Source organism: Nanorana parkeri, unplaced genomic scaffold (assembly GCF_000935625.1).
Source record: "Nanorana parkeri isolate BGI_ZX_2015 unplaced genomic scaffold, ASM93562v1 scaffold624, whole genome shotgun sequence".
NCBI lineage: Eukaryota > Metazoa > Chordata > Amphibia > Anura > Dicroglossidae > Nanorana > Nanorana parkeri.
This window is the reverse complement of record NW_017306892.1, coordinates 201518-214730: the sequence shown is the minus strand read 5'-3', so window position 1 is coordinate 214730 and position 13213 is coordinate 201518. Positions and strand designations below refer to the sequence as shown.

At 44.2% G+C, this 13213-nt stretch overlaps 1 protein-coding gene across 1 annotated transcript in view; it reads right to left on the bottom strand.

The window, feature by feature from the left end:
* The window catches only part of EIF4E3 (eukaryotic translation initiation factor 4E family member 3), a 9264-nt gene extending 910 nt beyond the window's left edge, over positions 1-8354 (bottom strand). Inside the window, exons 1-4 of the mRNA XM_018563024.1 lie at positions 8260-8354; positions 7155-7215; positions 4866-4932; positions 2511-2666 (exon numbers count right to left, since the gene is read on the bottom strand). Coding sequence (XP_018418526.1) covers positions 2511-2666; positions 4866-4932; positions 7155-7215; positions 8260-8285 — 310 coding nt within the window. The 5' untranslated portion in view covers positions 8286-8354. The remainder of the gene's footprint in view (positions 1-2510; positions 2667-4865; positions 4933-7154; positions 7216-8259) is intronic.
* Positions 8355-13213: the final 4859 nt, after the last annotated feature.

Below are 13213 nucleotides of genomic sequence, written 5' to 3'. Positions count from 1 at the left end.
GCAGAAGCGATCTGGCGACAGGTAAGTCGCCAGGATCGCTTCTGTTGTAAAGCCGACAGTCGGCTCTACAAGTTTAAACAGACTCCCGGCGGCAAAAGTCGCCGGGAGTCTGTTTAAACAGCCCCGATGCTGGCGACGTACACTGTATGTCGTCAGTCACGAAGGGGTTAAGAAACAATAAAAATTGAGAACACAAAGCCCTCAATCTCTTCCTGCAGCCCCTGTTATAAATGAACAGGAATCCTCTATACTGAGTGTTCATGATCATTCATAACATGACAGAGAATGTTTACTATAACCACAATCCTGAATGAACAGGAGGTGATGTAGATCACTTCCCATTCATTCCTGAGCACAGTAAAACATACCATGTCCTAAATTTACAAACACTCAGCGATCACCGACTGCTTGTACCCGCTCTCCATCCCGCCAGCTGTCACAGGAGGCTGAGCGAGTGGTGCGGGAGAGCTCAGTCTCCTGCGACAGCGCTGGCTGTCTCTGCCGCCACACCGCTCTGCAGATCTGCGACAGGAAGCCAAGCGGTGCAGGGAGGAGAGATAACGGCCGCTCAAAGCTCTCCTCCCCGCTGGGACACAGAGCAGCACCCAGCGGGGAGCAAAGAAAGCACGGATGCACTGCTATAGCGGCATAAAAATTGCACTTTTGGCATTTAGCCAAAAGTGCCATTTCGGCCGATAGATCGGTGCATTCCTAATTGCACGAGTGAGCGTCTATGATAGAGCTAGAGGCCAAGTCACCCCAGCAAGGTGCTCTTCAGATCCCAGCATGGCAAGGATGCTGAGAAAGAAGAACACTGGGCATGTGCAGGTATACATCACCTGCTGGGAGGACCCCGATACTATTGATTGCATAGATGTATATTTGCTGCACTATGCCATCGGGAAAGTTTCCATGGACAGTTTAGTTCCACTTTAATGTACATATATACAAAGCATCGTTTTTTGCCGACATGTCCCTCCTGGGGAAATTTACCCTATTTGCCCCGGTGACACTGCCACCAGAAAAGGGGAAAATCTTTCAAATGGGGACACTTTCTAGGGGCAAATGTCTAATGATTTGCTTCCTCCGCTGTCCTGTACTGCTCCAACTATTGGCTGCAAGCACATTTGGGTCAAAACTGAAAAAAAACAGATCTTGGCTCAGCAAGGCAACTGGCAGTCTTCATATTTCAGCACACGTGTTAAAAAAAACAAAACATAAAAATGGATTTCTATAGGATTTCACTCTGCACTAGCTCAAAATGAGAACAGTTCTCTACATTATAGCCGACCTATTACTCTGAAAGCAGCTCAGCACAAGGCATGCTCTCCTACTGTGTATTCTTGAGGGAGAAGGGAACTGTAAAGTGTTTTGTGATGTACATGCAGGCAACTGGAGCCTACGCAACAAAAAGCACACTATTTCATCAAAACTAAACCATAGTGAGAGAAGCACTCGGGTCCAGCATGCATGGAACTTTATTTGCATCTACCAGAGGAGGCAGATAAGGTCACTGCAAGGACAGCACAGAGTGTTCCCGTCACCAAAGTACATCTACATCCAAGGAAATACTGTATAAATAGGACAATGCAGATGTGACTGGGGAGAGAAAAATCACTGGACAGACTGCTTATAATGGAAACATTCAACATTTGTGAGAAGGAAGCTGAAATGGTCGTCAATTGGATTTTTGGGAAATTTATACATTAGTGATGCACCAGTAGCATTAACGGTAGCAAAACTGAGCATTTGCACAAACGCTCTGATGCCCAAAAAAAATGCAGCGCTTACTGGGGACCACTTAGTGCCTCTGTTTAAAGCTCTTCTACTGTCCCTGCCCCTCCCGAGACCCTCTGCTTGGAGACATCAGGCCAGCACCTTGGAGCAAAGTGGCAGCACGGAGTGCTCTATGTACAGGTATGTGGCAGCAACACTGCACCTGACCTCCACAGCTACTTTAGAAATATTGCCTGTCGTTTCTATCCTGTGCTTTCTTCTACATTGCTGAATAATGTATTGCTGAGATTTGTAGCCCTCTATAGCTGGTGGTATTCTACATTGCTGAATAATGTATTGCTGAGATTTGTTGCCCTCTATAGCTGGTGGTATTCTACATTGCTGTATAATGTATTCCTGAGATTCGTAGCCCTCTATAGCTGGTATCCGGCACTGCTGTATTCCTGAGATTTGTAGTCTTCTATAGCTGGTGGTATTCTGCACTGCTGTATAATGTATTCCTGAGATTTGTGGCCCTCTATTGCTGGTGGTATTCTGCATTGCTGAAAAAGTTATTGTATGGCAACAGAACTGATTATGGTACAAAGCCCAACCTTGACAAATCTGACACCTATTTAGTCTGGCCAGTGTGTGCTCCACAAGGACCCATCACTAGTGTTCCAGAAACTTCAGGAAGGTGCATCAGTAACTGACCAAAACACCCGAACAGCAGAACGGAGGTCAACCAAAATAAATTTGATCCGGCTAACAATTCGATGTCAGTAAATACTTACGCTTATAAAATACAGCTTTAAAAGTTGTGTTTGGCAGAAGCTCGTAGATCTTTTCTAGGACTCTGGCTTCACCAACTACGGAGGCATTTCCATTCCACACCTGGACAACATCTTCACGGTCACGTACACTCACACTGACACCAATCACTTCATCCTCTAGAAGAAAATCGCAACACACACTGTTATAGAAGATTACTATAAGAGGAGGAAATTAAAGGTTCTTTCACAAAAAAACACATGCATCAGAAGCCTCTGCTGAACCACATACTAGTACCAATGACAAACTAGCCCAACTGGTAGCAGTGGATGCCATTAGTGCTCATAAACTGGAACTAGGTCAGACTCCAGGAGACCAGCAGTCAAAAAGTACCTACAAAGTTATGATTGCAAACTTTTCAGTTCTTTACAAAGTTGTAAATAGAAGTAAATGTCCAGGCTCCTATGTTGGCATGTCAGGCTATTAAATACCGGCAAGAGCTTTTAGTGCTTTACAAGCCAGGGATCCCAGCACAAGGCAAGCTTTCTTTGCCGTGTGTGACATGCTCAGTGATTTAGTTCTGCAGTAAAAAAAACAAAAAAAAAAAAACAAAACCAGCCTAACTGCAATGGATAACAGATGGATATGAAAACCACAGCAGCATACAACATTCAGCAAGTTTATGTACTATACAATGACTTGCTGGATGTTCATGCTTTTAAGAGGTGAATCTAAAGCTGATGCTTCAGGCACTTAAAAAAAAAACCCAAAAAAACAGTTGGAGTTACACATTAAAAGGTATTTTTAAATAAATTTTGACTTTGTAACGTCTTCTGGAAAAAAAAAAAAGGTGGCATGCGTCAGACGGGAAGAGGCAGTCTGTACTATGAACCAATGTAGCCTCTGCTGCAGTGCATATTTATTGGGGAGGTGAAGATTCATATGCATCACGACTCACTGGAGCAAGGTGCCCTCACAGCCAGATTAGCAGCTGCTGGGGGAGTGTCCTGGACGAAGCTTCATGTAACATCAGTGGAGATCTGAGACCTGGTTAGTGCATTTGGCAGGGATGCGAGGAGCACAAAAATGGCTAAAAATAACATTTTAAATTCTTTGCCACACCTCCTCACATAATGTGTATTTCAATTATGTATTTCGCTTGCCTGGAGTCGAAAATTGAAGAGTTACAAGATCGCATTATATTCCTGAGTTTGTATAACAATGTTGCAACTGGGACACAAACTCCCTACCAGATATTGTCATGCCTGTGGGCCAGAAGGAAGTGAATGTTACCTTGTTTATATACTTTTTTTGCATAGCAGTATGTGGTGATAAGCTATAAAGATACAGGGGGGGAAGCTATAAAGATACAGGGGGGGGAATTTATCAAAGCAATTGCGAGTGTTTGAACTTGCATGGAATATATTTGCACCATATTTATCAAGCTAGTGTAATGTTGTTGATAAATTAGGTTTAATAGACTCCAGGAAAGAAGACTTGTAACTTCAGGCAAAACGCTTAACTGCCGCATCTTGAAGAAGTCATGGGGACTTAGGTTGTGAGTGTTTTCTTAGGTGATGCTCCAGTTTCAGACAGCTGCAGAACAAGTGCAGATGAAAACACGTGCAAAACACATGCAGTTGGAAAAGTAGTGCAAGCTCTGAAGAAAACAGGGGTACATGTTGAAAGACAGATTTGCACATAAAAAAAATGATCCAAGAGGCTAAAACTGTCGCAAGTGCTTTGATAAATTCCCCCCTCAGTATAGTAGATGTGGCAGCACCACCAGTTATTCATATCAGTGTTAACCTGCCAGCCAAAACAGCTTTTAAACCAATAACACTAGTTATTTAACAAACATCATCTTGCTGCCAATTTTGAACAGATATTTGGTCCCGACTAAACAAGCCCAAAGTCTCCCGTGTGATAACCTAACAATTTGCAGGCTCCTTCATTGCTCACAAGCCCCTGTGGCTGAGCTCCATAAGATTGTAGCCCGACAACAGCCATCTTTCAGGAGCGTCACCATCATCTGCAGCTGTGAGAATGTATAGGACACATACACCCTACAAACATCTGCATCCACTACCAGATGTTCAAATACCAACACTCAACATGGAGGAAGCAGCTGTGGACTATAGGACCAGAAATATACAGTAGATTGCAGGTATTTTTCAAATTACTGTCTTGAAACATTGTTTATACCAGTGGTTCTCAACCTGTGTGACCTCTGGACCCACATTTGTCCTTGGTCATTAAGTTGCAAGTTGGTGGTGCCGTCACTTTTCAACTATCAGGAATGAGATACTGTGACTTCATGTTGAAATTTTTAAAAAAGGTTATCAGAACGATATAGCAAGATTGTTTCTGCTATTTACCTGTTGAACAGCGATCGGTAAACTGCTCTCCAATAGTAGCTAGCAACAGTTCTTTCCAAACCAATGCCTGTGAAAACAGAAATTGATAGAGCTAAAGCCATTAGGACCTCTAAAAAGGGAGGAACAACATTACAGAAGATACAAGAGGCTCACAGTGGATATCCCATATGACTTCATTGCAGCATGGTCTCCATGGAATGACCCAGTTTTTATTTATACAGCATCCGAGTATCCCATGGTGCTTTACTCGTATGCTAAACTCTGCCACAGTGGAGTGTACTATCCAATGTGCCAGTACAGTCTCTGAAAACAATTCCAAAGCAGAAGCTGAAGAACTTTCATTTATCCTGTCTGCAGTAAGGAAAAAGTTCATACAAGGAAAGACCAGAAACACAACAACCTTAAAGAAAACCCATCATGAGAGGTTCAGGGGCTGCCTTTGCCTGGCTGTAACACTGACCCTGGTCTCAATGCTTTCAGTTGAAGGTAGGGATCCAAAGATACCGGTACTTCCGGTAGCATAGTCGGCTTCCCGGGCAATGAGCGAGCCAGGCGGCGCATCATTACCCACCACCCGGCTTCTTGATTGCCTGGGAAGCCGATTCCATTCGGTTTGGCCGGCTCGATGCTTATTGGCCCGGGAAGCCGGCTTCCCAGCCAATCGGCATTGAGGTCGGCCAAACAAATCTGACAATATGGTGACACGACCCCCAACCCTGCAGACACCCCATTCCCCCGACATATCCTTAGCAGCAGTCATTACCATACCAGTTCCTCAGCCAGCTGGGCAGACACTGCTCTCCAGGATCTGCCCAGGTCTCTGGTGTGTACAGCGCCCACATGATCGGTCCTCAGCCTGCTCTCATTTCTGAAAGAGCACTGGGCAGTCTGCATGCGCAGTAGCAGGCTGAGGGCCGATCATGTGGCGCTGTACACACAGGAGATGTGGGCAGATCTGGGAGATCAGTGTCTGCCAGCTGGCCGAGGGACTGGTACAGTAATGATGGCTGCTAAGGATCTATGTGAGGGGAATGATTTGTCTGCAGGGTGGGGGGGGGAGGGATCGTGTCGCCATATTATCAGGTTTGCCCGGCTCGACACTGATTGGCTGGGTAGCCGGCTTCCTGGCCAATCAGCATTGAACCAGCTAAACAGCATGGAGCAAGCTTCCCGGCTCCATGTTCCCTCGCGGCACTGCTGGTCAGAGGAAATCTCCCTATGACCGGAAGTTCCAGTATCAGGAAAGGTATCTGAGCATTTAGGCGAATAAGAGTACTCGCCCAAATACTAGTATCGGTGCACCCCTAGTTGAAGGACATGTGTACCTTTAACACTATTCTAATCCACCATCCCTAGTCTTGATCTAATTGGCACTAAAACTTCCCAAACATCTTTCTTCCTACATTAGCACAGCCACTGCCTGTGCCAATGTTTACAGCCTCTGGTTAAAATCCTGATCAGGCCTGGCTGTACCTGTGGCAAGAAAGTGTGGTTTCCAGATATATTTGCACATGCATGTGAATAAAACCTGTTTGTATCGTACAAATTGTGGAAACCCATGAAGTGTAGAAAACTAGCTGGTAAATGTTGGTATTCCGTGAAATGCCCTGTCCATGTATACCTTGCTTTAAAAAGCTAGTAATGAATTGATTGGAGTGGTTGACATGTTATGTGTCCTCAGACATGTCCCGAGACCGGTAACACTTGGGAGGTATGGCTCTATATAACTGAGGGCTCACCCAAGAATATAGCTCTATACAACTCTGAAGGCTCACTTAGCATGTCTAAAAAGCTACAGAAGATATTGGCCAGTCATGCTGTAAACCGAGCAATTTGTGGCTGGTCAACTTCTAAAACTCAATTGCTGGACTTTCCTTCACCGACTGATCAAGTGATAATGGTCTCCATGACCAAAAGATGAATAAACTCCCTTGCAGAGACAGACATTAATACAAACTTAAGAACGGTTTCGTATACATGGTTATGACTCAAAGTATTGAAACTAGAGTGTCAGAATGACATCCAGGTAAATAGAATGATAAAAGTAGAGATCATCAGTGGCAGCCCCTGTTTCTCAGGTCAGGTGTCCATGAAGTAGTTATCATTTCTAAGGTGTTATATGATGTCTAACAGGGTTATTTTCATGACCCAGACATGTGGAACATAGAAGGCCACTGGTCAACAAATGTTGGCTACTTCGAACTCTTAAATACAGCATTACATCTCTATTCTACTAAAAATATTGTAACAAAGTCCTCAAATTCTTTTGATAGAACAAATCATACATACTGTGCTTTCTTTAGAGATTTTCATCTTCCATACCCCTCCCTTAGCGTTGCTTTCTTCCTCCCTGAAACAAAAAGTGAAATTAAAAGGTGACATTGAACAGAACCTGGAAGAGAACCAATTAGAATATTTATGTGGACAGCAAACCTAGCAGTGACCCCCATCACAAAACCACTTTAATTTGTCACCTTCAACTATAGTAACAATGAAAATACTTCGAGAACCCATTTAAGGAACCCACAGAGGTCACTGGCAGCAGGCCCCTGTAAACAGATTTCTGGCAGCTAGTCTGTTTACCTGCATAAAGCGGAGTGTCGGCTTTACACTGGAAACATTTCTGGAGTATGAGACGGACCAGGTCACTTCCAGTAGGCAGTAAAGAGTGACCCCCTCCGCCTTGCTTCCCAGGCTCCGGTGCCCCTGCTGCAAGCCTGGGAGCAGCATTGTGGGTGTCTGAATAGAGGGGACAGGGACCTCTCCACTGAATGGAGCTGGAAGAGACAAAGATTGCATCACTTCCAGTCCCTCAGCAGTCATTCCCAAACTAGGGAAGAAGCTATTCAAGCGACAACCTGTGCTTGAAAAGCTTCTTTGAAGTGGAAAGGTTCCACTAGTGGTCTAATAGACCCCTAATGTCAGCTTAAAGAGAAGGTGTCACCACGAGCTGTACAGGCTTTAAAAAAATAAAATAAACATTGCCTATGGACAATTTGGGATACCGTTCTTTGTCACCATTTCACAGGCACACAACTTTTAAGCTTGGCATGTTGGGCATTTACTCTGCATAATCTCATTTATATATTTACCAGAAAAGGGGAATTGTGTTTCAGTGCACCAAAATAAAGTGCAATTTTTCCAGAACTTTTGGGTTTGATAAAGAGTTGAGCTAATATCATGCAATGTAAGCATTTTAAACTGACGCCATTTTATTTTCTAGAGTGTGCCTTCATTAAATGTATGACTTGTTTTAAGTAATTTTCAGGCCTAAAATGTGAATTACAACGTGTGCAAAAAAAACACCTCGGCAGCAAAAAGGGTTAAAACCCACAGCTATGCCGTTGCGCAGACACCAAAGGAAAGTGACCCAAGCAGTAAAGCAAACACTTGCCATAATGGTTTCCTCTCTCCCCTCATTAAGTGGTAGCTACAGCGTAGAGGTAGTTGTGTCACAGGAGGGATGTTATTATAAACACCCCAGAAACTCTGTAATAGAAGAATACCATTAATGACCTTATTACAAGTTAAACACTCACATCTCGGCTCAAAGTAGAACACTAGAAACAGAATTAAAAAAAAACACAGAAAACAAACTGAGAATCAGTTGCCAGATAAGCTTGTTACTTTTCTAGATGGTTATTGTGTAGCTATTACAAGGACAGATCTTTATTTTTAGCCATATGACCAATTTACAAATCTTGTTGGATTCAGCAGAAACCTTTAAAATAAAAAGATTCTAATCCTGGTGTGTTCACTTTGCAAAAAGTGTGTACATCAATACACCATTTGCGCAAATACTGCATAAGTAAATGATACTGTACTTATCACTTAAACCCCAAAATTAACCTTTATATTTGCATATTGGGGGGTGCAGTCAATGAGGCCTAAAAGTAAAGACTGTTTTCTTTAGAAGCAGTTTGAACAGTGGTTGTTTTTAGACAAGTAGTGGTCAACCTACTTGATATAGGTGGTCTCACAATTCAGTGAACACATTGACAGCTGTCAGACTGCAGACATGCAACAGGAGATAGTTAGAGACTACAGTTGTGCTACACGAGATGTCGGACACTGCAGAAATACTATAGACATTGCTGGAGACATGCTCCAGCAGTCCTGGACTGAGGAAGGACTGGGTTGGAATGTCCATGTTTATGATGGAACTTGAATAAAGTTGTTTTCAGCCCGGACAGACTGGGCCTTGACTGCTATAGGAGCCCTAGGCTGGACACATTACAGCCACTTTAAAAGAGAACTATGGGGTAAGTGTTTAGGGTCACAGGTGGACCTATACTAACCTCCTCCCGTGACCCAAAGCTCCGTATATAGCGGGCTATTCCCTGCGATATACTGAGCGCACCGCAGCTGGGACGGATCCTTATACTGTCTGGATCTACCCAGCTGTGTGAGTGACAGCGGGCTCTGCCTATCTAGAGGCAGAGCCAGGTGTGTGCGCCCCTTCTCGTTCCTTCACTCAGCGCTGGAGGATCGGAGAGGGGAGGGGGAATCCCTGTAGGGAGCGGTGACTGGTAGGGAGATGATCGGAAAGTGAGCGAGCGACGTTATGTGTTCACTCGCTTCCCGATCAATACAGCCGACTTGTAACAGTGTCTTTGTCACAGGTCAGCTGTGAGGATGGAGTGAAAAGCACTCACCACATAGTTCTCCTTTAAATACCAATTCTTCCAAATGTGTGCTCCCTACAGCCTCCTTAAACATTATTTGCCACATCTCTCACCAAGATCTATTCTAAAATATCAGAGATAAAAAGCCATTTAACTACTGGCAGTCAAATTATTTTGTCATTCACATGACTGAGTTTGCACCCAGGCAAGACTGTGTACATGGGTCCCACAATTTGTATCGAAGGGCTGCAGGTTGGGCAACAGGTTTTAGGGCTTTAATACTTTGAATCTCCATTGTGCTGCGAGGCAGGTTTCATGAACTGTTGATCCATACAGAATGCAGTGACACAACACACCCTACATAGTCATACTACTCTCCGCCAATCAACACTCCCTGACCAGCATTGCTCATTGGAGCACTGACAGCTGTGTGTGGAAATGCTGGAGCTCCAGACCCTGGCAAGCTGTGTGAGAATTGGTCTGGTCCACCAGCATGCTGCCAGTACAGAGCAGTTTGATAATAAACCAAGAACATATGACACTAGTAAATCCGTTTTACATGAGCTTTAAATCTGGCCAATGGCGATTGGTTAAACTTTGTTGGGGGGGGGCAAGCCTATGCTGATTAGCACTGTTAGGAAAATGGGGTCACAGTAGAAAGGTTGTGCCGAGATAGTGTTACAAGATTTTCCTTAAATCCCAAGCAATACTGACCTGTATAGTTTGCACAGTGTATATCTTCTTAAGGTTTGATTCACATTCTGCTGCAGTTGTCCCAGGGAGAGACCTGAACAAAATGATAAAGAAAGATTTCAGCACAGACCACACAACTGTGCTTCATCAAACTAATGAAAGCCAAACTACAGCCAATTGTTAGAGTAGAAAAGGGTTAGAGTGTCAGGATTTTATTGCCATCTATGTAATACAAGGATTCCACCCCCCCAACTTCCTGTCAGGACAGGAAGTGATTGTAAATTCCTCCAGCCAAGACATGGCCAAAACAAAAAGCCACTTTTATTTGACTGGGGAACGATACAGCTTCCACCGTTTTTGCCATCCATGTATTCTTGTTCCGGTGACTACTACTTGCCCCCCCTCCCAATTCCTCCATGGGAATCACAGGGACAGGAAATAAGGAACGTGTCCCCCAATAAGGTCACAGACCAAAACGCAAAGTTATAACCTTACAAAAAACACAGAAACAAATGGTTACATTGATGGTCAGATTTACATTGAGATGATTGCCACACATACAATGATTAAACTAATTCCAAGGCACCAATCTGAGAATGCATACACTTCATCCTAGACAACCATCTGAATCATACAACAAAAATGGCTGAGCAAACAATGACGTAGACATTCAAACTAATTTAGCACTAGCAATGAACAGAGGCTGTAAATTAAAGCACTCCACCCAAAACTAAATATACCCCTGGATGTAGGCCATAGGGTTTACGTGCCAATAAACAAATCGTTTTAACCAACATAAGAGTACAGCCACATTTTATAATATATGATACACACAAATACATTCACAAAACCTGCTCAACTTGCAGAGCCGACTAATGCAAACTGTGCTCACTGCAGGAGGTTGGTATAGTCTCCAATTTTTTGTTTCCCTACAGCACACTTGTTGGACACCCCGGTCCAGACAGAATGGAAGCCGCACACCTGCACAACTACCCCCACCCCCCTATACTTATACCCATCACACCACAAGCGATAACCGGTGTACCCACCAAGTACTGCCTCTCCCCCGCATTTCCCCCTACCTCTAACAAGCGCCACACATGGGGTAAAACTCTTTCAATTTTTAATGGTATACAGAGGAGCTTCAGCAGAGGTGGTTTTACCCTTCAAGGGGAACAAAGGCCACCGCTCTGGTCTGTGCTGGGAGGATTTTAAATGATCAATGGTTGCAAAGTTGTGCCATTAGTTAAGGACCCTTTCAGGCCGTCCTGAAATCAAACAATGTATAACAGCCTTTCTCAACCAGTGTGCCCTGGCACCTTCTGGCTTCTTCAGGGGTGCCTCGAAATGTTGTTATCGTAGGATTCTGATGTGAAGGGGGCACTCATGTGAAAGGAGGGCTCTAAAATAGCTGGGGGACTCTGAAGTAAAGGGGGCTTCAAATGTTAAGAGCTCTTGAAGTGAAGGGGGCTGTTAATGTAAAGGTATTCTGATGTGAAGGAGGGGGCTTCAATGTAGAGGGAGTAACCACTGCATCAGGTGGCCCCTTAAAATCCATTACATTTTAGTCTGGGGTGCCTTGAGATTTTGCATAGTTTTTAAGGGTGCCATGACTGAAAAAAGAATAAGAAACGCTGGTCTATAAACACAAAGGGTCATTCTCCTGCCATTAGCTGGACAGCAACAGAAAGTGAAAGTAGCCATTCAAGGCTGGTCAAATTTCATGTCTACTCCCTGGCTGTCAGTAAGGTCTCATGTACAGAGGTGCCCCTGTCAATCATCTTCCATTTAACAACCTTCATTAGGGACATGGAACTGAATGCAAACAACATTCAACAAACAAAGGACGCTTGGTAACTGCTTAGCCTCAATAAGACATGCTGCATATGAACAAACAATGCAAAGCAGGTCAAACAGCATGTGAGTGGTCATCAACATTACTCTATTGAAGTCTATAGAGCTTTGTGGACCTGTGTCAAGTGCAGACAAAAAGCCTACATGAGCCCTGAATATGTGTGCTAGTAATTAATGAATGCTAGAAGGAAGCAGTAGATTGGCTATTTAAAGATAGTAAGCGTGTAAACAAACTAGGTCTGATGAAGAGGGTCCACCCTGTAAAGCCGTCAGCGGTGACGCACGCTAGAGACATCGGCTGCATGCTGTCCAACAGGATCTACCATCTCCTCCGGGATACTTTATATGACAAAGCAAGCTTGTATTGAATGTTTGAGAATATCCATCTTAACCATTTTTAACAAAGGTTTTATGAAGGTGTACACTATGCTTGTGCGTTTGTTCTATATTGGCCTAAATGGTCTAAGGTAGCACTTTGTCAAAACCTTTTAAACTGGACTGACACATGCGCTATGCGCCTTCCATTTAATTCTATGGAGAGTTTGTATTCTGGAGTTCCTGAAGCCCCAATGGCTTATAGGGCCAGGCAATAAACCAGGTTTTAACTCCGACTTTAGATCTTGTCCCTTCTTTCCTTCAACAGACATACCAGACCCAAATGGTCAGCAGGGGCTCAGACATGTCACAGCTGAATGAAAGGAAGCCTGGTTTAAATTACCCTCACATATTGGTCAGAGTGGACCAATGTGGTGTTAATTTAAATCAGACTTCCTCCCCCTACTATTCATACCACAGAGCACATACGGAACCTTTGACCCACCACCTAAGCGAATTGCATCCCCCTCACCCTGCGTGTGGTACTGTAGCATCACTTACCACCGCAGGCTTAGGCCTGGGAGCAGCCATTGCCGTCTTGCCCTTCCTCCGAGCCTGCATTGGTCTCAGTGGTGATCCCCCCATGCTGTCCAGCCTCAGGTTTTCTGCTGCTATGCGAGACCACAATGGATCATCGCAAGCACCTGAAATTATGTCACAGCATTCAGACTGAAAGGAGAACTATGAGGTGAGTGCTTTTCACTCATAGTTCTAGCCGACCTGTGACAATGAGACTGTCACAGGACGGCACAGTAGATCGGGAGGTGAGCGAACACATACCGGCGTTCGCTCACCTCTCGA